The sequence below is a fragment of the Phoxinus phoxinus genome, assembly GCF_949152265.1.
Source record: "Phoxinus phoxinus genome assembly, chromosome: 2".
NCBI lineage: Eukaryota > Metazoa > Chordata > Actinopteri > Cypriniformes > Leuciscidae > Phoxinus > Phoxinus phoxinus.
In genome coordinates this window covers 37401992-37429533 of record NC_136877.1, presented here as the reverse complement: position 1 = coordinate 37429533, position 27542 = coordinate 37401992, and the positions used below count along the sequence as shown (strand labels likewise).

The window sequence follows — 27542 nt, the reverse complement described above, 5'->3', positions numbered from 1 at the left end:
CGCATATTCGCGAAAGTTGCGTGTTTTCATCTCTGCCATGTCATACGAGGACATGAATGAATGGACGTAATCTCCAGACCCGCTCTGAGAGTCACTTCATGAGCATTAGCATTTTCCCGTTTCATTTGAGAAAAACTGCCGTCATATAATAAACACACAGAAACTCAAAGGTCTTCACGGCAACCCGTCAAAATAAAAGTTAGGTTTAACTTGACCAAAATATTACTGTTGTACAGTAGAATTTACATACGTCTCAATGTAATACTAATACTAACACTAATAATAATTTATCAAAACTTTATTTTTTACATATAATAATCAAACATTTTCTTCCATGTTTTAATTTGAACAGTATAAAGCTAAGTTGTGCAGCACTTTGTTTGACAAAAAAGTTTAATTAAATTAAAATAAATTACCGTAAATTAATGTTTTATGTCTTTATTTGAATTCGCAACACATAATTTGTGGGAGATTTCTTTTCATAGAAATTAAATAAAAAAAAAACAAATATATATATATATATATATATATATATATATATATATTAAAATGGGTGTTTTTATGAATTCAATTAATTAAGTAGCTAGTTTCCTGGTAAATATTACAGTACACAAACATCCCAGGCAATGGCAGACAGCGACCATGGCAGCTCTGGCATAATGTCAATAACACTTCTATAAATAACTTAGTTTCTTTACAGTTATGAAGGTAAACATCCCTAAAGTACCGAAAAAGGTACAGTTGGGTACCGGCACCAAAATGCAGGTATCGGTTAAAATATGAACGGTACCCAACCCTACCCTGTTGATAGCGTGGCATACTGATATGCACATAAATGCAAAAAAAGTTTTTTCCCCCCTCACTTTTTTCCTCACTCAAGCATACAGATGTAGTTTAACCTCCATTTCTCTTTATTCAGCCTGGCGATAAACTGCAGTTTCTTTGTCTCATACCCACAATTCCAGCAAAGCTCAATAAAGTAGATAAATAGTTAATGGCTGCCTGAGCTCAACTATATGGAAATGACACCTATACAACAGTAATGTATCTGATCCCTTTAGTCATCTCCTGTGATCTATTCTACCTGTCTCCGCTTCTGGAGGCAGCGTGTACCCTGCAGATGGTGCTGTTTTAAAAAAGATGGTGGCGTGAAATGCAGTTCCTGTGCTCAATTTTGCACTCTGTCTTACTGTTAGCACATCTAAATAAGCCCTGTCTATGTCTAGCTGATATGGTTAGTCAAATGGCTACTCCATTAGTTTGTGCCATACCAACAGGAGAAGTTTGCAGTCGTTTTCTACCTTATATTTTGAATGTGTCCTCTTAAAGGCGCACCAGTAGCACTTGTTCACAAAGTCTGAACATCAAAGGGATCTTTTAGAACGTGTCAGTGGCTATTCTTTTTCATAGAAACAGATATTGACGAAAACATCAACAAACTAAAGACCCCAGAGGGCGGGAGAGAGCAGAAGTGCTTGTGTTAAGGAGCTGCAGGACTGCAGTGATTGAGTACACTGTTTGTGCATTAGCAAAGTACAGCTGTGGTTAAATGAATGTTGCATCAAAGCTCACTCAATCAGCAGCAACACATGCAATTATAGCCGGTGCAGGAGCGAGGCACACCATGACCCCAGTTCTGAAAAATAATTTACAAACAATTTACAGTAGAAGGAAAACACTTGGCTAAAAATACCACACCTGGAATCAGTTTCATGAATGAGGGTTTATTGACTATCTAGATCTGTCTGTCTGTAATCCGTTTTTTCTTTTCTATTTATTGTTGTTCTATCTATTGTTCTCTATTGTTATGTATCATTCTATCTATCATTCTGTCATTCAATGTGAATAACATTTATTATATGGTTACGATGACACCTGTTAAGGGGTGGGATAGGCAGCAAGTGAACAGTCAATTCTTTGAATTTCATGTGTTGGAAGCTGGAAAAATGGGCAAGCGAAAAGATCTGAGTGACTTTGACAAGGGTCAAATAGTGTTGACTGGACGACTTGGTCAGAGAATCTCCATAACTCTCCAAAATCTCTGCAAAAATAGTTCAGTAATGGTATGAGGAGCAAGACAAATGTGCTGCCTTGAGCTCCAGATTCCCCAGATCTCAATTCTACTGAGCAATTATTGGATGTGCTGGACCAACAAATTTGATCCATGGAGGCCCCACCTTGCAAAATGCAGGACTTGAAGGATCTTCTGCTAATGTCATGGTGCCAGATACTATGTATAGGACACATTCAGAGATCTTGTGGAGTCCATGCATTGACGCATCAGAGCTGTTTTGGCAGCACGAGGTGGACCTAGTATATTAGGCAGCTGGTTTTAATGTTGTGACTGATCATTTTCTATATGCTGTTATATAGTATAGTTATTTTGCTATTGTTCTACCATTCTATATCTCTGTCTATCTGTCGTTCTATCTATCGTTCTATAGATTAGATCCATATCTTTCGTTCTGTCATTTTATCGTTTCAACATTCAAAGTTTGTCTTGGAAATATTTTCCTATTAAAGTTATATGCACAGATGCAATCAGAATTATTCAACCCCATTGATCTGCATTTTACTGGTAAGAACAACATTTTAGGTAAAAAATTAAAGGCATCAGTGAACTATTATAGAAAGTTTATGAATAAGCATTTGAGTAAATCTGAGAACGTAAATTTGATGAGAGATGAAAATCAAATTGGCTCTATACATTTGTGTTCAAAATTAATCAACCCCCAAACGTCAAATTTTGCGCAGAATCATTTATTCTTTAAACCTGAATAAATTACATCCAATAAATGCTGCCTGTAAGTGCTTAGAAGCTTCTGTCACATCTGGACTGCAATCTTGACCCATTCCTCACTTGAAAAAGCTTCCAGATCACTGATAATATTTGGTTTTCACGTTACCACTGCTTTCTTCAAATTCCCCCAAATATTTTCAGTGAGATTTAAATCGGAAGACTGTACAGGCCACTCAAGAATATTCTACGACAAAATTGCTTGATAGAATTCATGCTGTCATTCATACAGTCAAGATTTCCACTTACTGCAACAGCAATGCACCCCCATAAGAAGACTGGACCACCCCCATGTTTTATGGCCCCAGGGAGATGCTGTTCTTCTGCTGTTGCCTTTTTTGCACCAGACATACCGCTGACCTATGGGTCCAAAAAGTTCCAGTTTGGTCACATCACTCCATTAAACATTATTCCAGAACGGAACAGGTCTATCTAAATGAAATTTAGCATATTTAATTCAGGCTTTTATGTTCTTCTTGGTCAAGAGTGGCATTCGGCAAAATGTCCCAACATGAAGGTCATTCTTGTCTTTTGTTCTTCTTATACTCTACATGGAAATGTTTTTTCCTCCTTTCATCAGGTCATCAAGTCATGAGGGTTTTTCTCAGAAGCTCTGATCAAACATTTTAATGATATTGTGCTTTTTCTTCAACACCCTCAAAAGTGTTCTGGTACAATACATTTTAAACCTACGAATAAGGCTGCCAGATGTGTCTCTAGAAACTTTTTATGTTTTGGAAGTTGTCTTCTAGCCATAGACTTTCTAATGTAATTAAACAATTTGTTCTCTACAGCTTTGTGAGAGCTCTTTTGACTTGGCCATATTTGCTACTCAACTTTAGCACATGCATGGGCTAAATGTATTTGTGTAGCAGCAAAAGCTAATTCAGTCTTGTTATAGAGTTTCCAAAGGCTTAATTGTGTTTTAACACAATTTTGCACCATACCATATAAGTAACTTAAAAACAGCAACGTTGAGTAGGGGTTGAATAATTATGACATTATAGCTGTATTACAAAATAATCCTATTACTCAAAAGCATTAGGCTACATTATATATTGACTAGGGTTGGGTACCGAACTCTGTACTTTTAATGGCACCAAACGAATTACGTCGGTACTACCGAGTACCGATTCGCATTAAATCAATCTGTGCCAAATTTCGGTACCTGAGAACGCATCTGCGCACGAGAGTTAGACTATTTAAATACGAATCATGCATGTTCTGCGTGACTCTGTGGCGCAGACGTGCGGTTTCGTTTATAAACTGTTATAGATAAAAATAAATAAAAAATAAACTCTGTATCTTTAGAAAAGCCTACATTTGTAAATGATTACAGTCTCCGGGGGGTTGAATAATTTTGATTGCAACTGTATGAATTTCAATTAATTTCAATTCGGTATTTAGTTTGCTACATCAGCTAAAATTCACATATTGAATTGGAATCTAAATGCCATTCTCGGTTTGGTTCTGGTGTACTGACGGTAAGCGAGTCTATCGCTGGATTAGCGGATGAAATATCTGACTGTAACTGCCCGAGCTCACATTGCACTCTGGCTCGTATCAGTACTTAGAGCAATAGAGGACCACGTCAGCCCGGAGAGAAACTTAATCAACAGTAATATATACAGTGCGCCCCGAATCCATTCTCTATATCCAACAAGGTGATTTTCTCTCTCTCTTCCTTTCTTTACGAGAAAGAGAAAATTGCACATCTAATGAAATCCAATTTTATATTTCATTCTGAGGAGCACAATAAACAGAGAACAAGCAGTAAATAAGCTTTTCAAAAAGCTGATTACCAAAGCAATTTATTGCCAAGTCCAAAACCATAGCAGAGCAGAGATGTGTTGGGGGGTGAACAGGGGGGTTTCTTTTCTCTCTTTTACCTTTTTGCCTGCTGCGTTGTTATTGGCCAGGTGCGAGCGTGTATGCGTAGGTCTCTATGTGTGAGTATATTTATTTATCCGTATGCGCTCAACTTTTCTGGGATTTCTTTGTCTTCTGATGAAAATAAAAAGGGGTTTGTGATTGGGGTCAGCCCTGCATCCATTAGAGCAGCAAATGAAGTGGAATTCAAGGCTCCTCCATTACAGAGGCCTTCTCTCATTGTTCTCGACTGCTTTCCATACAACAGAGTCGCTCTCTAACCCAAGGCTGATTGCAATAATGATATTTTCCCACCACAACAGTCCCGACGTTTCCCTGATTGGAATACATAGGCGGCGTGCTCCAATAAATAGGCCTCACCTGTCCCCTGCCCCTTCGAACAAAAGGTCCTAGCCTGTGCTTTGAGACAAATTGTCTCCCAGTTACAGCTGTATCATATTATTCTGTTGAGCTCATTTACTGGAATAGAAAAATGATAATTTCATTGTATTGTTTGTGTAGTGGGTCCACTGATATGGCCCTGCTATTCATGAGCTTTTCATTATTGGATTTGGATTCTAGACGTCTGGTGGAGCAGATCTTTGTCCTACAGGATTGAAAACGTATTGTCTCTGTACAGCCTCATCAAAGCGACTATGCGCCGTCTATGACTTGACTTTAGATACGCGTTAGTTTTTTTTGCCATGCATTTTTCACAAATGTGTCATCAGCATTCAAAATAGTGCCCATCTAGCTCAAATAGGAGACGGACTGAGGATGTCTGAAAGGGGGAGGGTGGCTAATGTTAGAAGAAATAAATTGAGCGGCATACAGCGCAGGAAAAGTGCACCGTGCAGATTATTCACAGTTATATAATGTACTGGGCGAGAAACAGGCGCTTCTCATTTTGGTCACTTATCCCTCATTGTAGAGAGGCTGTATATTGCATTGCTGCTGCAGCAGCTTAGAGGATACATTTCAAAGCAGCAAATAAAAATTGGCTAAACTTCCAAAATTAGCACTTCAAAGTCAAACATGATTTGCAGCGAGGGAGAGGGGGGAGAGAGAGGAGGGAATGTGACTGAAATTTCTTCTGTGTGTATGTGTGTGTGCAGGGGCTAGAGTACAAAACACTCTGTGTAGACCCTAAAACCAATTTCTAGGCAAATTGGTTTAATTTAAGAATGAGATCATAGAATAAGCAAAATGCTGCGGGGGCAAGTGTATGTATTTCTGCATTTATTTCGGATCTCTTGCAGTCTGTCCATTTGGAAGTGTGTAACAGGAATAATTTCACCCAGGGGTGCACTAGCAGGTCAGTTTGCTATACAGCGAATGTTATCAAGCTAACATATTATACAATGAAGTATGTAGTCTCAGTCTGACCACTTTTAATAACTTATGTCTTTGATGTAGAACGACTTCCTCTTTTTTGATCACTTTGCTTAAAACTTGACTTAACTGAGCATATCAGGAACTAATGTGTAGTTTGGAGGGAGGGAGGGAGGGAGGGGGGGGGCATCTTTAATTTATAGATTATGTGTTGATGAAGAGACAACAGTATGAATATTATATCCTCTGCAACGCCCAATTCAAACAGAATCCGTTCTCTTTCTGGGGATTGTTTTTCATAATATTAAAATACTGCTACAGTAAAAAAAAAAAAGTTACTTGGTTAAGTTTCCTATTATTATATAATTTTATGGTGAAAATTTATATTTGATTTTTTTTAAGACAATACATGCATTTTTACAGCAAAACATTGTTTTTATGCTTGTAAAAAATAGAATTTGTATTTATAATTTATGGCGAAAAACTGTGAAAAGACATTCCCTTATATATCCCTTATAAATTATATTATTTACATTTTTTTTTTAATTCTCTTGATTTTGTTATCAGTTATGTACTTTGGGGTGTTTTTTTCTTATGTTTTGTAGTTTAATTATAGTTCTTTTTTGTGTTATTCGGGAAGGCTACTTTCTGCTCTGTTTTTTAAAAGTTTTATTATTATGGTGATTTGTATGTTTATAAGTACAAAGCGGATTTTAGTAGTTGTGTATAGTAAGGTATGCCAAATATCTGGACCTAGCCTGGCTCCGCCCTCCTACGTACATCCGCACAATATTAATTTTCCTTCAGTATACTACGTCTGGGATTGTGGTATGATCTTGGGTTTTCTCCGGTCAATTTTTTACCGGTCCAATCAGCGAACAGAGGGAGTGGCTGAGAACGATGACGTTGAGGTTGTGTGCTAGTTTGAGTCGTCATACCAAACGTTAGCGATTGGTTATGGCAGATCCAGAGTGGCTCTGGGCAGATCCAATAGTTTTAAACTTTAACAGAGTACCCGTCTACAAGGACATTAACGCTTGTCAATGGAGAGAGGCCAGACTCTCTGTACAAATGAAATGTACGAGAGTCTGGTATAAAACCAGGCTAATCTGGACCTGTCTGCGATTCAAAATCCTGCTGTGTGAAATGTGTTCTGACTGAAAATGACATCGGCAATAAGAGAGCTAGATACAGGGCATCAGAAAGTTATAGACCAGAATATCATTATTACACATAAGCTTTATACAATTATAACAGAAACAAAGCACAAACATAAGCTTGACCAGCCGCAACAGGAGCACATTGCAAAATTATTTATTTACCTCCAACTCTCTTTGCAGAACACACAATCCTTGCTTCCCGCGTCTCCCCAACCATTTCCTCCATATTTTTATTTTTTTCTCCTTTTGGCTGCAAATCAGTGCACAGACATTTTGGTTCACAAGCTTCATGCGGGGTATCATTTTTAATAACAATTCCAGTCTCGCGTGAGAACTGCGTTCTCTCAAGTTATTTTCTTATCACTTATCTTGCGCGTGCTTGGTTGTGAAACGTAGTTTGCGGACCAGACAGACAAACATAGTTGTCTGCGATTCTTCCAATTGTATAGCCATGCAATGTGTAACCCTCTGGTGTGGATCTATCGTGCAATGTTTACACAGCAGTAACTGAATATTACCCCAGATAATCGTGCAGTGTGAAAAGAACAGTGATCTGACGGCTTTGAAAATCGTGCAATGTGAACTCGGCACTAGACCATGCTAGGTTATACTAGTTAATGCTGGGTTGGACCACCATTCAAAATGCAACGTATTGCTGATTTATTTTCCTGCCCAGGGAAATGCACTGTAGCACAGACAAGGCACCTGTAGTTTTAATTACACACACCTCACCTTTAAATCACCAGTAAGTACATGTGCAGTCGTGTGTGTGAGGTAATGCAGCAGCTGGGGATGATGCGTGTGTGTGTGTGTGGTTGTGTATGTGGTCTTTTCCCTCATTATTTTTCTAGAAAATGAGTAATCAGGCATCTTGCACAGAGCCTGATTGTCTCCCTCTGTAAATCAATCCAGGAGCTGCAATTAAAAGGTACTCTTATGTGGCGTAATTGCTGTCTCGCTAATCCTTTATTTGCACACCTGCCGGTGAGTCTGAATTTTTAATGAATTTCTAATTAATGCACATTGTACACTTGATTTATTTGTTAGCAAATTATGTGGCTGGTCTGCTTTCCCTAGTGGAGCAGTGTTTCCATGAAAGCCTGCCGTCATCCACAGTATAGGTACTTTCTCCACATTTTGGGTGAACATATGCACATGTACGTCTGGCCTCAAAGGTCAAAACCCATATGTTGTCCATGTGTGGTTATAAACGTCTGGCCGATGCAGGTGGGAAGAAACATTAAAAGTTTATGGTGATTTAGCAATTATTTGGCCGCCTTTTATTCCTTGATTTGACGGCCTGTAATATTCACATGTGCTCAGTGTGTGTGCAGTTTTATCACTGTTGCACTGATTACAGAAGTGAGTCTCTTTTCGTTTAGTTTGCTGTCTGTGTGTGTTTGTATAATTTTGTGCTTTGTGCTAACGTTGTGCAAAATATTTTCTTATGGGCTTAGTTTGGCCACACAATACACATATTATTTAAAAAAAGGTGTGTCGTTTGTAGGGGTGCACCGGTTCAAATGACTCACGGTTTGGTTTTTTCATCACGGTTAAGGGCACTGTTTAAGTACGGTTTGGCACGTGCTTTGTTCAGGGAAAAAAGGACCACTGTCAAATAAAAATAAGGAACATAACAATAAGTGAATTACAAGGAACAGCACAAATAAATACAATAGAGCAAAAATAACAAATAAAATAAGAATCGATTAAAAAAAATTAACTAATTAATTGCACAATTTGCTGTTATTAATTGCAATTCATTGCATTTCCCCCAAGCTTGTAATCATCCATATTTAAACGTAGAATCACCTACCGGTAATTAAATTAAACAACACACACAAAAAAAAAAGGAACAGAAAATAGCTCTATATTAAAATAATATTAAACATCAATATATCAATATATTATTCTTCATTCAGTTCCTTGCAACATAATCAGATTTAACAGATTTAATTTTACTAATTATCAAAATAAAGTATAGTCCTACAAAGCTATTATTACCAGAGCAGGTCATTTTACCATTGTTGCCCAGCATGGCTACCAGCTCAGAAGAGCTATTTCAAACAGAAGTCTACTACTGAGAAATTTCATGTTATTTGAGCGGATTTTGCTTTTCGATTGCGTGATCGGTACATGATTGGAGCGTTTGGGCCAGCGTAAACACGGAGCGGAACATTGAGCAGAGAGCCCAGCAACGCGCCGACACACACACATACACGGAACGGAGAGCGCGGCGCACACACGGAGCCGAAAAAAACCCGTTCGTGAAACCTGTTTGCCGAACACGGAGGGGCGGCATCTATTCGGCTTTACATGTTCTGCCTTTTTTCTCTTTCGGCCAAAACCCGAAAATTCGGTGCATCCAGCTTCTATGGTATTTGAATTCAGCTTTGCTAATTGTACACAGCATCTTTGTTTTGTCAAACGCGCCACCAGGCAACTTTTTAAATGCAAACATTCCCCCTAAAACTCCATCCTTGTCCTTGATCATGACAGGGTGACTTGGTTCGGCGCACATATAATAGCAGCCGCAACAGGAAGTAATTGAAATATAGGCAAAAAAAGTGCTGTATCAATTGCGTTATTTTTTTTCTTACGTGTTAAACATCTCAAATTAATCGCAAAGATTAACGCGTTAATTCCCCCAGCCCTAAAAAATAAGCTTTTCAGGATAATCAGGTATTTAACAGTAACAGTAGCAGGTACAGAAATTTAATAATCAAAATTTAGTAATCAAAATGTAAATTAACATTGCATAAAATCTGCACTGTATAAATTAAATAAAGATTAATCAGTGTTAAAGTTACAAAAGCTATTCAGTCAAGATCAGGGAGTGATTTTCTGGTATTTTGTTGATTAACATTAATTAAACAGCAGGAATATTAGGCTACTGTCACTTTAAGACAATGCACAGATCCAATACACTGATACGGAACTGCGTGCCGAACGGTTCTTTTTACCAAGAACTGTTACTACACAATAGCAGTTTGAGCGTGTATACGTTTGTGTAAAGCAGCAATTAAGAATATAAAAATAAATAGCATAATAAAGTCTTATTAGAAGTATTGTTTTTATTTACTTATTGTAAGGTTTTGTACTTGTGCCTTAAAAATTGACAGTTTTTATAAAAAAAAAATGTCCCCTACATTGGACAGCCTTTATAACAAAAACATTTTAGTTTTAAGTTCATGTTTGTATTTTTTTTAATTACTTTGTGCTCTTTTAAGTCTGAAGTTTTCAAAGCGCTCTGGGAAACAGGGAGAAGTTTTCCGTATGAATAGCATGAAAAGCTCCATTTAGCAAAATTATACCGGAGTCTGCTTTAAGTATTGGACATCTGTAAATGAAATTTCAATATGCTGTAAGACCCCAACTGATACCCTTCCCATTTCTTACCCACAATGAATGAAACTAATTGCTTTAAATGGCAGATCCTCGGTGAAGCAGCTCTCCTGTGGTTCAGAGCTCATAGAAACAAGAATTACCACCAACAGATGAAAATCAAAAGTAATGGGACAGAAGATTGTGTCACCTCAGTCGCAATCCTTTAATTGCACTTCTTTTGTTCATGAAAGCCATTCGGAAATGCAGCGCTTTTGAGAGAGCAGTTTAACTCTCACAATGCTTTAAAAAGACTGAAAAACCCAAGGTGGCAAGAAAAATTGAGCTGTATGTTTTGCGTACAAATACCATGCTGTTATTTTTCTCCAGACAACAGTTCATTATGAGGCCTTGTGATATTTTGATAGTTGTTCCATGTCAGACATGAACTCAAAAGGTATTTGATCAAGACTTGAATCACCAATAGTAAGGATAAGTATTTGTTTAAAAAAAAAAAAACGACTCAAACTCAGGATCAGACTTGACAGAGGTGTCGTGGTACTCAATGTTATTTTATTACGAGTTTTTTTAATTAATTTCCTTTATTCGAAATAAGACCGTATTTTATTAATCCGAAAACAACTTTTCTTAGTCCATCAGCAATTAAAATATGCTTTTTTATTATCCCACTCTGTATATAAAATTGTCATCATTTATCATTTCTTTGTAGTTATGTTTTAGCCATTTTAAGAATGTTCAATAATTACATTTGTTGATACATGGGCCAGCCTCTTCAAACTTTGGCTTTAGGATCAGAAAACAAACTCAACTATGAACATTTAAGAATCTTTTTAATTCACACTGGTAATAAAATTGCATTACAGTTTCATAAAATAAATGTTCCAGTTTATATATACAGAAAACCGACTGTACATACCCTCAGAGAAGCATTAGAAGAACAAGAGATAGAGAGAGAAATAGTTAGAGACCAAAACAGAAAAACATCACAAAAACCATACAGGCATTACAGTGCTCAACTAAGCAGGCACAACTGTACATCAAAACGTGTAACTGCTCAGTGTTGGGGACAGGAAGGGCCAAAAAGTAGTACATTTACAATAGAGTCCTCAGGGACCAATAGGGCTTTTACTGTAAAAAGTATTGCAGGCAAGCAGACAGATGCTCTTCTCTCTGAGTGCAGCAGAACATCCATCGCACAGAAGCGTGTGTTTGTGTTTGTGTGTGTGTATGTGGACCGAGAGCTGCCGCTGCCATCGTTTGATTGGCTATTGAACTTGTGTCTCAAAGCTCCCGTTAAGCTGCCCCTCCTCATAGTCCATCTGACACAGAATCATGTTGTTTTTTAGGAAAAACTTGTCGCCCACACAAAACCTGCAGAAAAATAAACAAACAAATACATTGGTTAACAGACAAATCTATTTGGCTTATTCACCTCAAGTCCACAACAGAGGCAGCAACAGATTTTAAAATCTGATTTTTTTACTCCGAGTCTGAAATTTTGTACTACAGTATGTTGAATTTTTTTGTTTTTTTTTGTTTTTGTGCAGCTAGGTTGTTCTTGTCGTTTCATTTATAATTGGAATAGCAAATGATAATTCAAGTATCTCAGGAAATGATGACGATTCCGCATCAGACTCAATAGTTCTGTTAACTTTTGGTCAGATTTGAACAGACTCAGTTGGACAACATTCAGAATCAAAGAATTGTTTGAAATGGCTGGAAGAGGAATTTACTGTAATTCAATTATTCTAGTTAATGGGTAATGGATTCTGGGAAATTAAGCTTTTATTTAAGTGGCAATCTAAGTGGACTTCATCTACATTTAAAATTTGAACTGCAATTTCATACACACTATCCATCAAAAGTTTGGGGGTCGGTAAGATTCCTTAATGTTTTGAAAGAAGTCTCATGCTTACCAATGATGCATTTATTTGATCAAACAATTTTAAATTAACTTTTCTATTTTAATAGGCTAAATGTAATATGGGCTATTCAGCATTGAATATATACAAATCAATTTACTTTTTTTATACAAGTATAAATGTAAGTAAATGAACATGCAGTGGACCGTCTTCATCATAACTGGAATCAGGCATGCCACGGTTTCTGTGGCAGCCTCAAAGTCTCCTGTGATGTAGCAATAAGGTGTAGCTTTAACTAAATGTTTTCAAAACCAACAGCATTTTTCAAAGCAGGACAGGACTGGCATCCAATGAAAGCATGCAACAATTTCTTTTCATTGGCAAAAGAAACCCCCAAAAAGCTGCACCAGTTTCCAAGGAAACCCCACCGCTGAGCTTTTTTCCCCCTATTTTGGGGCTCCTTGCCAAAGTATAAATTGTTAGCCTCTAAAAACTTCCCATGAAATTTCATGCCAATTAAAGAGAAAAACATTCCATGTGTGCACTGCATTTTTATATTAACAAGTTTGCATATGAAAGCCATGAATATTGTATGGACAATAGAGCGGCCATGATGAAAGCCAATCATGTTTTCACTTATCAATCAGTGCCACACCAATGTTCTGCGTTGCCAAAGGAATAGAGCGGGGGAATAGAACTGGGTTCCTCGTGTACCATCCTTCACTAACCAAACTTTACTACACACATGGTTCTTATAAAATATGCCACTTGACTTTTTATTCCTCTTTCCTACCATATGTTTTATAGATGTATTTAACATCTATATCCTTAAGAGGTGTTGTAGTCAGTTACAAAATAGCTGAAAAATATTGTATTTGCAGCATCTGTTCTGAAATTAATTTCGTGCTTGTTTGTATTTACTGTAGTATTCAATAAGTGTACCGTGCATGCAGCGGGTTTTGAGAATGACACAAAAGTCTTTTTTAGAAGTAGGTCACACACTAGAGCATTTAAGACACTGTCACACTCCTTTGCTCCCCAGGAATGTTTGGAAGGATGATCCTTAAAAAGTTCATTCGTCCGGCCGCTTAATTCCCTCGGCGAGACACATAGTGGTGACGTGCTCGGCTTGGCTGTGTATTGAGTAAGAGCTTTCTGGCTGACTGTGTTCAATAAGGCATTCACAGTTTGATCAGGCTTGGTATTGGTCTGCTAACGGTATCTCCACTGAAGCGCTGGTTAATTTCACTCAACTCAAGCTTATAATCCTGCTTCTGGTCACAATTATAAGCCAGGACAACAAAACGTAGGTTTGAGTTGAAAATGCAGAGTAAAACGGGCAACGGGCCAATCGGAATGTGTGAAGTCACAATGCTAGAAGTCATTAAGTGATTTTTGTGTCCGCTAAAAAGTTCTTCTGCATTTCTAGATAGAAAGAAAGACAATCTTGCAGGCTTGTTGTAATTTCTTTTTCTGCTTACCTCTGGTTACAAAGCTGACAGGCAAAACAGTCCAAATGGTAAACATTATCTCTGGCCCTCATAACCATTTCAAAGGCTGGGATCAGTTTACTGCAGGCTGCACAGTTCCCCGTTGTACCAAAGAGCCTGTGAGAGAAAACACAAAAAGCAGATTTACTCACTTATACCTTTCTTAGCCTTTACGAAATCATGCAACAAACCAAAAAAGGCAAGAAAACTACTAAAGATGTGGGAGAAAAAACCCCAACAACATTGGACATCTAATGCGATACGTGAATCCAGCTTGGCACACATTAGGTATTTTTTGTTAATGAGGGTACAAACCTAGATGTTAATTCTTAGCTAATGATCTAATTAAAATGATCACATGGTTCTAATCCCCTTCTTCAAAGAGATTTTGCCTAGCACACTGCAAAAGCAATGAAAACAGGTCTGAGGCGAGCAATTGAACTGCTCAAAGTTTTTTTTTTCCTCTCTCTTTTAAATCCAGAGTAACTAATGAGACTTTGCTCAGACCAAAGCCAGCTGGATTTTACACAAGAGGCTAAATACTATAATATAGTCAAGTTCAAAAGATCCCCCTCACAAGGATACTGCCTCTATCCTCCGTACCTCTCCTCTCATTCTCCCCATTTCTCTGTGACCAGCTAAAAACAGAGTAGATCTAGAGAGTGTCAGTGTGGTGCGTAACCTTGGAGAGGTAAGTAGATGCTCGCTGGAGCACAGAAAGTGACACAAAACTCACATTCTCCGCTGTTTGTTTAAGCTTATTAGATGGGATGCAAACCGCCAAGGTCACAAACAGAACAAGGCATCGAGGCAGATCGCTTTCCTCCACTACATCCGCCGTAGGATTTACATTTTCATTTTCAAAGCCCTTGCTCCAATGTTTAATTTGGAGATTCAGAGTCAGAGATATAGATATACGTTCTGCAGAACCGGGATGCTATGCACACAGGAAGAGCAAATGGAGAAGAACAGGGAGAGGAAAAAGGGAAAAATAAGGCAGGATCAGGATGAGGCAGTATGCTAAACACTCCTCTAAAGTTAAGGACTTGGTTGAAAAGATAAGGAAACAGAAGAAAGTTGCTGCGAGTCCATATTAGTCTCTCTCGACTGCTTGCCCTGCGTCACCGCTAGCATCTATCCAGCAGACCCTGCTGTTAATTAGAGCAACAGACCCGAGCGGAGAGGAGTCTTATGGTGGGAGAGGGCATGTTGTTATATCAGATAGGCGAGGTGTTAAAAAGAGCCATTGTTAGATCGGGTTACTGCTCCAGTAAAATGTGTTTATGTGGAACTCTGACACTCCGAGGAGTCCGTGCAACCCCAGCTAGGTGTTGCCTCACAAAAGAGTTTAGCTTATTAAAATAATGGTTCAACTGCAGCTCTGGTCCAAGGTCAGCGCAGAATCTAACTAATAATTGCATATACACATTTCATAATTTACATTTTACAGTTACACTTTACATTAGTGTCTGTTACACATAGAATTATATTTGTAATCACAGTAAGTGTATTTACTGTACAAGTTGCTAAAAAATAATTGCTTATGTTATCTGGATTTCTAATGGATCACTGTTATAAGAAAACTGATGTATTCCAATTTTTTTTTACATTATTGGTAAGGCTGGGATACAAATGTCTCGGTTCGATTTTGATTCACAAACTCTTGATTTAATTTAGATTCGATCCGTTTGGATATATTTCAGTTTGCTGACAAAATGCCCCTTGGTTAATGTAAATAATTCAAGGCTTTATTCAAGTAAAACTAGTCAAATTGCATACTTGTCTTTTTGAACTGTTCATTTACCCAAGAACCAGCTCAGAAGAGTCATTTGTTTGTGAATCACACTATAATAGTCGTGCTCAGGGTTTGAAATTAACACCCGCCAACCCGTCAAATGCGGGTAAAAATCAACTGTGGCGGGTAACTGTCAATACTGTCAATGTTACTTTGCTGGGGAAGTTCACGTAAGCCAAATCTGCATATATCTGGCTTACTTGAACAAACACTACGCAACAAATAACGGTGCGCATATTTCATTTGCATCGAAGTAATAGCGAAGATTAAAAAAACAATGTGGCGATACTTCCCTCAGACCCGAGTTCACACGCAAAGACCGAGCTGAAACTGCACTTCATTACTGATACAGCTGAAGATGAGAGGGCATTAGGTTAGCTGAAAAGACAAATGTTATTTTCCAATATCCTACAATTTTAGCAGACCCTGGCTTATCCTGAGACCACAGGTTTATTCTTCCGCGTGATGTTTGATGTTCTTTGTACTGTATTGATCTGTCCACCTAAAATACATTTTTGGTTATGAGGATGAAAGAGGAAGGGAGGACATGGCTAGATGACAGGGTTTTGTTTGAATAAGAAATTAATGTATAAAATTTAAAATTGTATTTAATTTTTTTAAATAAATAAATATAAATATTATATATATATATGAGAGCTCAGACTGTCAGATTGTCATTTAAGTTCGTTCCTGCTATCTACCTACCTGCACCTACCAGGCTGTGCATGGACCTTGGGTTTAATATATATTTAATATATATAAAAAAGCTGCAATGTAGTTAATCTGGTTTATTTCTTTTTTCTTTTCTAGAAGTTCTGAATGGCTAGTAACTTCATTTAGTATCAAAATTGGCCGGTGAGTGAAAAAGTAAATTTCAAACCCTGGTCTTGCTGTATGTTTTTGATTCAGTAAAATATCTTGCTCATTAGAGTCATTGTTCGTGAATCATGCTGTGAATTGGTCGATACTGGTCGTGTGTTGTATGTTTGTTTTTGTGTACAGCTTATGAGGACATCTCAATAGACAGACTTTTCTTGCCATTATTGTGCTGTATTTATTGCATCACATTCAACTCGGGTGAAATATTTATTTTGCTCTGGTGCTGATGATTCATTATTAAAAATGAAGTTCGTGATTAATTGGAAAATCTATATTTTTACACAGCTCTATGTATTGGTATTTCATGCTTGGTAAAATGTTTTGACAAAGATAGATCTGTCCAAGAATTGTCTTTTCATGAGGGCCTTTGGCAGCATATTAAAGAGACTATGCCAAATACTTTGCCACAACATTTGACAGGACAACCCTTAACGGTAAGAATGCCAGTTGTAGTTGGCTGAGATCTACCAGTCATTCTTCGATCTTGGCAAGTTCTCAGATGGCGGGCCACATAATCCTAACGTTTGCAGACACACATACATGTTCAGAGGCAGAAAGAAGGATTAAGGTGTCTGTCTGAAGGGCTGTGTTCTCTAAAAGGGAATAGCACACAGATTGTGGTCGAACACATTTCAAATGTCATGCCTTAATGCAGCAAGCAACTGGAGTTGAGAGTTCAATGTTGTGTTATCCTGGCTTGCTACTGAAAAGGTGGTCGGAGTCCCTGGGGAACCTAAACAATTTCTTATGGCTCACGTCTATCATGTTGCACAGTAGAGGGTGTTACAGATCACATCACAAGACCCATTTTCCCTTCTTTTCTAAATCAGGTCACAGAAAGCACAGGGATGGCAGTTTGAGAGGGTTGTTACGGACTTGTGAAAATTCAGGGACCTCTTGATGGTTTAAGAGCACAGCAGTCTTCTTAAAAGAGAAGGGACTCCTCATACACACACACACACATCCAGTGACAGATAACCAGGGTTCTGCAAAGAAATCTGCGGTGGTTTAATTGTAGGTTTTCGCAGCACTATGATGGCCCGGCTCAAAGTGGAGACTTTACTGGTGGTTAATTTAAGTGGATTAGGAGGTTACAGAAACTCATTTGGAAGGTCACCAGCAAACTTTGAAATACAATGGCTTGGATTTTCAGGCAATATAATTCAAGATAAAGTGAAACCATTTTATCAGCAAGGCCATTTAATGTGTTATTCCAAGCAAAATGTACTCAAGAACTTTCAGGCCTAAAACGTCCATTGTGCATAATGTTTGCTTTATGAATTGCCATTTACAACCAAACTTTTAAACTCTTTTCTTGAAAACAAAGCAGTCTGTTCAATAACAGATACTGGTGATAAGATTAATGAGCACTCAACTCAATGTAGTATTCCTTTAATGTAAGCATAGCCTTGGCAAACTAGCAATCTTAAAGTCCCCAGCATGCCAAAACCACTGAATATGGGGGGGATTCTTAAGACAATAAATGAAAGGAGAACAGAGCTTTTCCCTTCATAATCTTGTTTGTGTTTAACTAAACTTTAGTATTAAAGCTGAAAGCCTTTGCTCATTGTTCTCTATGATTTCCCGTGGCTCTGTGTAGACAGGTGTTTCTCTTCTGGTGTTTCTTCATAACTCCTCTGAAGCCGGCATCAGCTTCCTTCCCTTTAATGTCTCTGTGATTAGACTTCAGCTGTTCTAGTGCTTTACTTGCGTTCAAAGAGACGGTGGTTCAATACTGTATGTGAATTTGCACAAATTCTGAATACAGTGGGTATTCAGTTATACAGTTCAAAAGTGAGATCTAAAGCCGCGTTTCCACCGAAATTACCCGGAACAATTTGTCCCAGGAACTTTTTTCCCAGGAACTTTTTTTGCCCCAGACCGGTTGCTTTCTGCGTTTACACCGCAGTCTAAAGTACCGGGAAGATTATAAACTGCGCGCGACTGCTCCTCCCAGTCTGCGACGCACAGTTATCAGTTTTGAGCGCCACATTTATAATAAGTATGGAGGAGATTAAAACTGTGCTGCAGTTGTGTTTGTGATGTATTGCGGACATTGAATGAGAGATGGCTGGGACGAACGCGCAGAAAATTTCCTTTTACACAATACGTAACCTCGTCGTCGGTCCAGCTGTGTTTAAAAAAAAAAAATGAATTCCATATTTGCAGACGGACAACTCTCGCGCATGAAGCCACGAACCGCAATATATGTATATATTTATGGTAATAGATTTTTAAAAATGCCGGTTAAAATAGAATGCTGCGTGGAGTCATCCAGTCAAAATGCGAACACAACCAATCAGCATGTTCAGCGCACAAGTCCCACCCCCGAAAGTTCCTGAACTTTGAAAAAGTACTACCTCGCCAGCAGGGACTTTCAGAGGGGGAAATATTTACCCGGAACTTCATTTAGACCCTGGTTCCTGCGGTGTAAACACACCGAGTACCACCCCAAAGTTCCTAGTTCCTGGGGAAAGTTCCCGCGGTGGAAACGCGGCTTTTGATATTCTGAGATTTTCCTTTAAAAAAAAAAAAAAGAAAAAAAAAAAAGCCTGGACCTACACCAAATGTTTATTATTTTTAGGGTTGGATATCATTTTTTGTTTTCCGATGCCAAATCGATACTTTTTAAATGGTACCGGTAACTAAACAGTGCCTGAACCGATACATTTTTAAAAAGAGCTTCAAAACAATGGTGAATGATATAAAAAATAATAAAAACTTTATACATTATTATTAAATATTATTTATATAATATATATTAAAATCAGAAAGTATATATACATATAAGTAGTCTAAATACAAAACAACAAATTTACATCATAAATTCACAATTAATCCTAAGACACCTAACCCAACTACAATAATTTAACACTAAATAAGACTACAGTACTAATAACAGCAAAGTCTATATTCTTGATATGCTACAAACCAGCTTTAAATTTCAGCAATCCTTTTCACATTTTTTGCCTTCTCTGGCAAAATACGACACCTCTCCTGACTTATTGCATGTCCTGCACAATGTGAGCTTCATTTTAGAACACATTACCTTAAATACTGTGACGCGAAACCTCTTGTGGAAAAAAAATGCCGTCAACTGTGACTGAGCTCTTATCAGGATCAACTGAAGGCTGGATTTTCAAAAGTATGGGAAGTTCACAGCTCTATTGTTGCATTAAATTTGCACAACGTTCTTGAATGATTGCTTTATTAGATGTCCACCGGTCTGTTATTGTACATTGACTTCACATTTTCACAATTACCATGACGCGGAACAATTGGTTGTGTTAGCCTACATGTCAGTCAGTTTTTGGCTGATATTTTATTTATACATAAGTGAAGGTAATTATTTTATAAAGCAAGTAACGTAAGATAAAAAGGAGTTTTATCACTACGTGTGACAAAGCCTTTTCTGCTCTAGCTCAGTGTAAACGTCAGCGTCAAAATTCTCTCACTTCATTTCGGGATATATAGAGATTAGTGAATGAGTGAGCGGTTTCGGACACAGCTATAGTGTGTATTTTACAAAATATAAATGTTGTTTTGCTAATGATTATGTGTATTCATTTTATAAACCTAAAATAAACCTTATGTGATTGAAAACCCAGAAAAGTTGTGATAGGCTATTTAACAGCGCGGAGCGCATCGGTCTCTGCAGCGCCAGCCAACGAGTGAATGCAGATTTGAATTTAGAAGTTGATCACGCGATGTGAACGTTCTAATCACACTGGTGTGAACGGTCGTATGCGTCAAAAGGTTACTGTAACTAGCGATCACATGCGGTGATGATGCTTGTGTCCGTTTCGGAGAACCAGAGGGCAGATATTTCAACCGTCAGCTGAGGCATTTTAGTGGCACCGAAATCTGTGTTTTGATTCGGTACCGGTTACATATCGGTACCCAACCCTAATTATATTCTAATTGTTTGTTCTACAGTGTATATATTATTATTATTATTCTACAGTGTATATCTTATTATTATTATATTATATCTATATTATATATTAAAAATCGTACTAATACGAACAGTAACTGTTCTCTTAAATTGTAATACTGATAAGATCATTTGTGATTGAAATCGATGCATTTTCACTACTGATCTCAGACTTTTGGACCTCACTGTAGTTTTTTTTTTACAGACAGGGGTCACTATTGTGTTTTTAGGCGTAGTATTTAATCTTCAAAGTGAGATACGGTTGACATTGGGATTGTGTTTCCACTCAAACAATATGACTGATGTCTCTTTACCTCATTGGAATAGCCGTGCTTGCTCAGTAGACTATTTTAACATCAAAATGCACTAAATGATTGCTGAGACTTATCTCTGCCCTTTAATCATACTCGCATGCTGCGCCATCATTAGAAGGGGGGTGTAATCTACTTTATATTTCAATTAAAAGCACCCTTCTTTGATTAGTAAATGACTGATGTGTCCCCCGTAATACAATGCGATGTTTCAGACATAAAAAAATATTTCAGGTCTTGGGGTGAGCAGTGAGCACAGTCAAACACAGAGGCGCTCTCACTCTCTGGTCATGAGGTCAAAAGATTGTTGACCCCTGCAAAACAGATTAATCTATTTCTGTGCACAGTAATGAGAGTATGGCCTGAAAGCTTATAAATCCAGCGTTTACTTGCTTCCTGCATAAGGATGGTCAAATGCAATAGCTTGAGCTAGTTTGTGCAGTGGTGGGGCTGGTTGTGTTTTCATGGAGTGGGGGTTCATTATGGCTCTACAGTACTCCTGAAGGACAAAACGCAGAAGGAGCGCAGCTCATAATTAATGTGCGCATGGCAGGGCTCCAAAAAACCAAGCCGAAAATAAAAGAAATGCGTTTGATCCACCCGCCTGTCTTTAATGAAGTACCTCCCTGTATGGGAGACAAATTCTGGGTGAGATTTCAGCTTCATTACTGAAGGCGAGCAGACTGATTCTCTGCGCTGGAGGTGAAGTTTAGGTGGGACACCCTGCGTGGAGTCTCAATCACTCGCATTCAAAGCGAACGCACCAATGCTGCCTCACTCTGTCTGCAAGGAGAGGGATACTTCTTAATTTGTTCCTTAATAGAATTCATATCCAGCATCTCCAGGCATTAAGTAGCACACATTTGTCACAGGCTGAAGAGCAGACGAGTGGGCTAGATTTCATTAGGACATCAGAGCCAGTACAGCGGCAACAGGAAGCTTGTTTTTGTGCTGTTTCTCCTTTCTCCACCTTACTTTTATTCCACCAAACAAAAAAGTAATTGCCAAATATTTTTGTATAGATTTTTACCATTACCTCACATGCTCCAGTTTACCTTTTGGGAACTTTGTCAGGTTACTCTTACAGTATCATAACAGTTGTGACTGAATGTGAAAAATGAGTAACGGCCAATGGTAATTTTTAAACAGTTGTTTGTTTTATTCATAGTTTTTGGACAACATACACTGCTTTTGGTTTCACTTTTATTGCATTTCGTTTCCATCTTATTGTAGTCAAATAATATTTTAGTTGACGAGAGTGAAATATGAATCCAAATATTCAAAGATTTTATACAGTATATTCTAAAATATAATATCATGTACAAATCTTGAGTAGCAAATATGTACAATATTATGAATATGTTTATGCTTTATTTATTGTCAGTGTTTAATTTTTTTTTCTTTTTTTTTTCTGGTGCATTACAGAAAAGCATATTAAGAATATGAGTTACATGCTAGTCAGAATTTGTACGTTATATAGTTATGTTCACTTGTGTATTCATGACATTTTGTGTATATCTGATTATCTCATATGTATATTTTGTGTTTGGGTGAGTTAACTAACTCAGTAGCAAAGCGCTTCAGTGGACAAGTGTTTATTCACTGTTGAGCCTGTGGCTCAATCATTAATCTACATTATTATTTGTACATTTTTTCTGTGTAAAAAAATATTGTTAGTGATTTTTTTTTGGTAACTTTTCATACTTGAAAGTTTTTTGACCTCATTGACTTTCTTTGAAAGACAAAATAACTAACTTTTGTGTTCTACAGAAAAAAAAGTTTTGGAGGTTTGGAACTACATATGGGTGTGTAAATTATGACATAATTTTTATATTTGGGTGAACTATCTCCTAACACTGGTAATGACGACAATGCTGAACTGCATGTCTTACTAAGAAGGGCCTCACCAGTGGGGGCTCTTTGGGGAGAGCAGCTTGGGGATAAATGACTAGATCTGGTTGGGAGACCCCAGGGACTGGGATTTAACGCCCAGGAAATAATCATGTTTAATTTAGCAAGCAGATGGCTCAGAGATAGGAGGCAAAACAGATCCTTAGACCTGCGGTTCTGCCACTCAAATGACTGGGATGAGCATAAAGTCCATACATGCACTGATACACAGCAGTTTATCACTTAACTTAGAAAATGGGCAGCACGTCACATTCATGTAAACATGCAAAACCTCACCCAGCTGATCATAAACAGTCACTACAAGATGCCACTCCAAGCTATTTGCTCACTTGCACAACTGGGATGTAATTGGAACACACAGTCTGAGTCGGTACACTCCGATGAAGAATGAACAAGCACTCAATCTTCTGTAACCGCTTCAAAGAAAACATAATTTACAAGCAAAAAATATTATCTCTAACCCCACAAGTTAGCAGATACACGCAACAGGAGATACAGACAGACAGAGGACAGGGCCAGGAATGAGACGGGCAGGGTGGCAATCATCGTCTGTTAGATGAGGGTGTACTTTTCTGAATGTCATGCAGCCTGAGGTGTAACAAGCCCTTTCTGCTTTGGCAGAACTTTGACTGGAGCGTGTTCTTACCTCAGGTAGTCCCTGCGACAGAGGATGAGATTGGCTTTGGTGTAGAGGGTGGAGCCCACCTCCCCCAGGCGGCAGTCGCAGCAGGCACATTTCAGACAGTCTTCGTGCCAGTATTTGTCCAGGGCCTTGAGCAGGTAGCGGTCTTTAATCTTGCGGTTGCAGCCGGCACATCCCTTCTGTTTTCCTTTGGGCTGGACGGAGAGCATCGGCACACCTGTGGCGATAGGGAGACAAACACAGAGTGTTGTGATTTACTGCCTGCTAAACCAGTGACTTTTCATGTTCCGTGCTCTTTGATAAGGGTGGCGACACCAGCGAAGCTCGGGCCGATGTTTTATATGCATTAGCCAGGGACGCTCTTCCGCGCAGATAGGCGCGTGGGTCACTTTGGACTGCTTTCATCCATCACTGTCCCAGCTCAAAAGAACAGATGTTATTTTTGGCAAGTGACATACACCCGTTTAATTGGGGCTTGAATGCATCTCTATGTTGGGATGCCCCAGGACCATCTCTATTTAGATAGCTGACAGAGGTATTTATGTTGTTTGGAAGATTAGCCATGGCCCTATTTCATCAGTATGAGAACTGTTGGCCATGCTAAAAGCCTCCCATGGGCTTTGTTTGGTATAGATCAACATTAACCTTTTAGAGCACTGTTGACCGCAAGAAGGCTGCTCTCAGCTTCCAATGAGATACGGTATGGCCTAAGTGCCTTCCAAACACGCGCACATACACGCACCACAGCCCTATCTCCTTTTACACTCACAACCAGTGAAGAGTAACCAAACAGGCTAAATCGCCGTGCTGTCATGTAGCCTCCCCCTTTAAGCATGCCTTTTAGCCTCCTAAAGGACAAATAAAGTCCATTTAATAACTGCACTAAACACTAATAGTCTATCTGCGGTCTGACATTTGTGTGTGGACTAAAAGCCGCCCCCGGGCCAGAGCTGGTAACACTGGCACTCGGCACCCCTCTGCCAGCACTAACAGGTCTGCCACAGCTGAAAGCGCAGGACAACAGCTCTTAAGACACTCTCTCCCACACTGAGCTATTGATCCGTCTAATAGAACACGCAGCTAAACCGGCACTCTCCCTCTCTCTATACCTCTCTTTTGCTCTCTGCTTTCAAAACACATTTCTCTCAGAAATCCCTGTGTGATGCCCTCTTTGACACCCCCTCCCCCCCTCCATGCCTCCTCCGCCACCATTCGGTGTATTGTGCCCTGGACGGTCAAACCATTAAAAGCCCCCAATCCTATATGGAGACAGACCAATCTGGACAGAGGGCTTTTGATTAAGTATTAGCCATTTTACAGTTTTACAGTACAGAAAAACCGTAAAAACATTCTCTGTAAATATTTAAAGAATGTTTTATTAAATTTAATGTGGGAGGAATTAGAGGAACAGTCAAAATTATGTGATCTACTCACCCTAGTTGTCGTTGTGTTTCTTCTGTGTTACACAAAAGAGGATATTTTTGGCCATACCATAAAAAGTAAATTAGGCACCAAGTCAATGTTATTTTGGTCCCCTTCTACTTCCATTGCATAGACAACAACATTTGCATTCTACAAAAGAAAGTTTGGAAAAGGCATGATTGTGTTGTTGGTTGGACTACCCGTTTAAATTCATATTTTCCCAGTATCGCCATGTTTATATTAAGCTTGTGCTTTGCTGATTGTTAGTGCATTGTAGATGTCTGTTAAGAGTATCCTGATGGCAGAGGTCACAGGCAGCAGCTCTAGTTCAGCTTTAATGTCCAGTAATGGCTCTACTGTACATGATCAACAAATGTACGCCAGTGGGCATGAACTCCATTATCCATTACCATGCATGCAACTATCAGCATATTAATGTTTTTTTTTTTTTTTGGGGGGGGGGGGGGGGGGTATATCCAGTATATCCAGTATCCAGTATCCAGTATCCATTCCCTAACTGGACTAACCTTGCTCTGTACTTAAGGGAAGTTTACATGGCAGAGTTGGACAAATTTCTGAATCTTTCCAAACTTTCAGACAAGGCTAAATGTTTTGGGATTTTGTAAAGCCAATATTCAAATTTTGTCTTGACAAACTTAAAGGTGCTGTATGTAACTTGTTGACTGTACTAAAATACCACAATATATTAGCATACATTTAGGAAACATACTAAGTTAAAATACTTGTTTCTCTGAAAAACACTTGTTTACTTTAACATTTTACTTACTTTACTTTAAAATGTGTGTTCTGTGTCGGAATGTCTGTTTTTGTTTCGGTCTGTGTGATCTCGCCTACTGCCAATTTAATGAATATTATTTCGACCTCCTTGGGTTGCCAGTTGGTGGAAAACACAGCATATTACAGCCATCGAAGCCAGCAAACAAACTGGGTTAGAGATCGCAGATTCTACCTGACCTAAAGAGCCTCGGCATCCATCTAATTAAAACACAGATAAATCAACTTACAAGTGTGTATCTCCTCGCCTTCCATTGTCAATTGCACTCGCTCCTGTTGCTTGTCCTCAATCTGGAAACCCGCGTGAGCGTCGATTCTAAGGAGGAGGGGCAGGGGAAACAACCCTCTCCAATATTTAGAATTTGAACTGCAGTACCCATTTTAAACCGCTAACTGTCAATCTTACACACTGCACCTTTAACTTTTCTAGTAAGAATTACACATTCATTTGATTCTACTTCCTTACATTTAAATTTGAATTGCAATTATGCATCCTGTTTGCTACATCCACCACCTGGGACTAAATTAGAATTTAAACTGCATTCAATTCAATTCTGAATAGCCACAACTCTAGTACCTGCTCAATCTCACACTTTCTCTCTGTGATGCACTTGTTCATTTATTGGATTCAGATTTGTTCAATGATTCTGGACTGTCCACACATCAGTGGTGCTATGAATATAATATAATTAGCATTTCCGCGGTTATAAAATGAGGTAAAAATGTGAGAGCACTCAGGAAAGACTGAAAGAGAGAGAGGGCAGGAGAGCGAGGGCTTGTTAGTTAAATTTATGACTTGGATGTGAATAAGAGCTCTGATGGTATTCAACCATCTGATTTCTTTATCAGAACTGGAAAAAGAGGGAAGCTAATTGGTCTAGCGCCACTGATGGGAGCCATCAATTAGCGGTGTGATTCCCCCTCCAGCTTCCTCCCCCATCCCTCCTCCGGCCCCAATACGAGCCCCTTGAAGCCGCCGCATTAGGATCACAAAACTCGCTATAAATACCAATGTTCGGTATAAATGAAGGTAAAAAGCCTTTAAATTGAAGCCACACTAGCTGAGGGCGGTCATTTTCTACCTGCATTTCATGGCTTGTTAGAGGTGCACTCTGTAGGTATGCCAACAGTGCTCTCCTGTCAGCCTTCGACGGAACTAGAAACGGTCTTAATGAGGAGAGGAAAAAGTGTGTCTGTTTGTACGTGAGTGTGCGAACGAGACGGAAACGAGCTTGGGAATCAGGCTCCTTCAGTTCCCCAAGGGATGGCACAAAAATCTTTAATTTGCCTTTATGACAGCTAATTAGTTATTCTATTCAAAATCTTTGCTTTAAATAAGAGAACTAATTATACACAAAGGTCGTTTCCCCCACCTCAGGAGAACCACACATAATTGGTTTAGGCCACAACCCCCTACACACACACACACACACTTTCCACCCACCTTTTAAAAACACGCACGTTGGTTGAAGAAAAAGTGAACCGTAAAGAACCCTTTCTGTAGTAAACCATATACGAGAAACCTTGGAGCATCCCCGTTCTGTAATTACCTGGATGAATTCAGGTAACTGAAAGACACGTCACACAGTGACAAGTTTCCTAACCCAGATTTAAGGAACCTAATGCTTCATGTCTCACTAGGCTAGAGCATTCTCCAGGATGAGTTAGTTGATGTGAATAGCACTGTATTTTGTCTGAGCTAATCATCTTGTTTCTGCCATCTCTGAGAAACCTCTTGTTGTTTTCCGAAAAAAGAGCCAGCTGAGATATGCTTTTAGAAGCCCTATATAGCCTCAGCACATTTTAAACCTGAAACGCAGAGTAAATGACTGAATAAAAGTACATAATGTTGACTCTAACATCAGCAAACTGGTATTTTGGGGTTTATACAGAAGAGTGCACCTGTCATCATTCTTTGAACAGCTTGGAATCTTGGTAGTAGCCCCTTCCCCCATTTCTCTCCTGCAGAACAAAAAAGGGGAACATTATAAATGGAG

The 27542-nt window shown here is 38.7% G+C and overlaps 1 protein-coding gene and 1 long non-coding RNA gene across 4 annotated transcripts in view; one reads left to right on the top strand and one right to left on the bottom strand.

Annotated features, from left to right (window-relative positions):
• The window catches only part of LOC306988470, a 148961-nt gene that overhangs the window by 24698 nt on the left and 96721 nt on the right, over nucleotides 1–27542 (top strand). The gene's annotated exons all lie outside the window — the stretch shown is intronic.
• lmo1 (LIM domain only 1) overlaps nucleotides 11038–27542 on the bottom strand; it is a 34478-nt gene continuing 17973 nt past the window's right edge. The window contains exons 2-5 of one of the 3 annotated variants that reach the window (XM_079595103.1): nucleotides 27448–27507; nucleotides 23332–23545; nucleotides 13847–13972; nucleotides 11314–11874 (exon numbers count right to left, since the gene is read on the bottom strand). In XM_079595103.1, coding sequence (XP_079451229.1) covers nucleotides 11769–11874; nucleotides 13847–13972; nucleotides 23332–23545; nucleotides 27448–27507 — 506 coding nt within the window. In that variant the 3' untranslated portion in view covers nucleotides 11314–11768. Of the gene's footprint in view, nucleotides 11875–13846; nucleotides 13973–23331; nucleotides 23546–27447; nucleotides 27508–27542 lie in introns of all 3 variants that reach the window. The other 2 variants (XM_079595104.1, XM_079595102.1) reach the window with 2 other exon arrangements.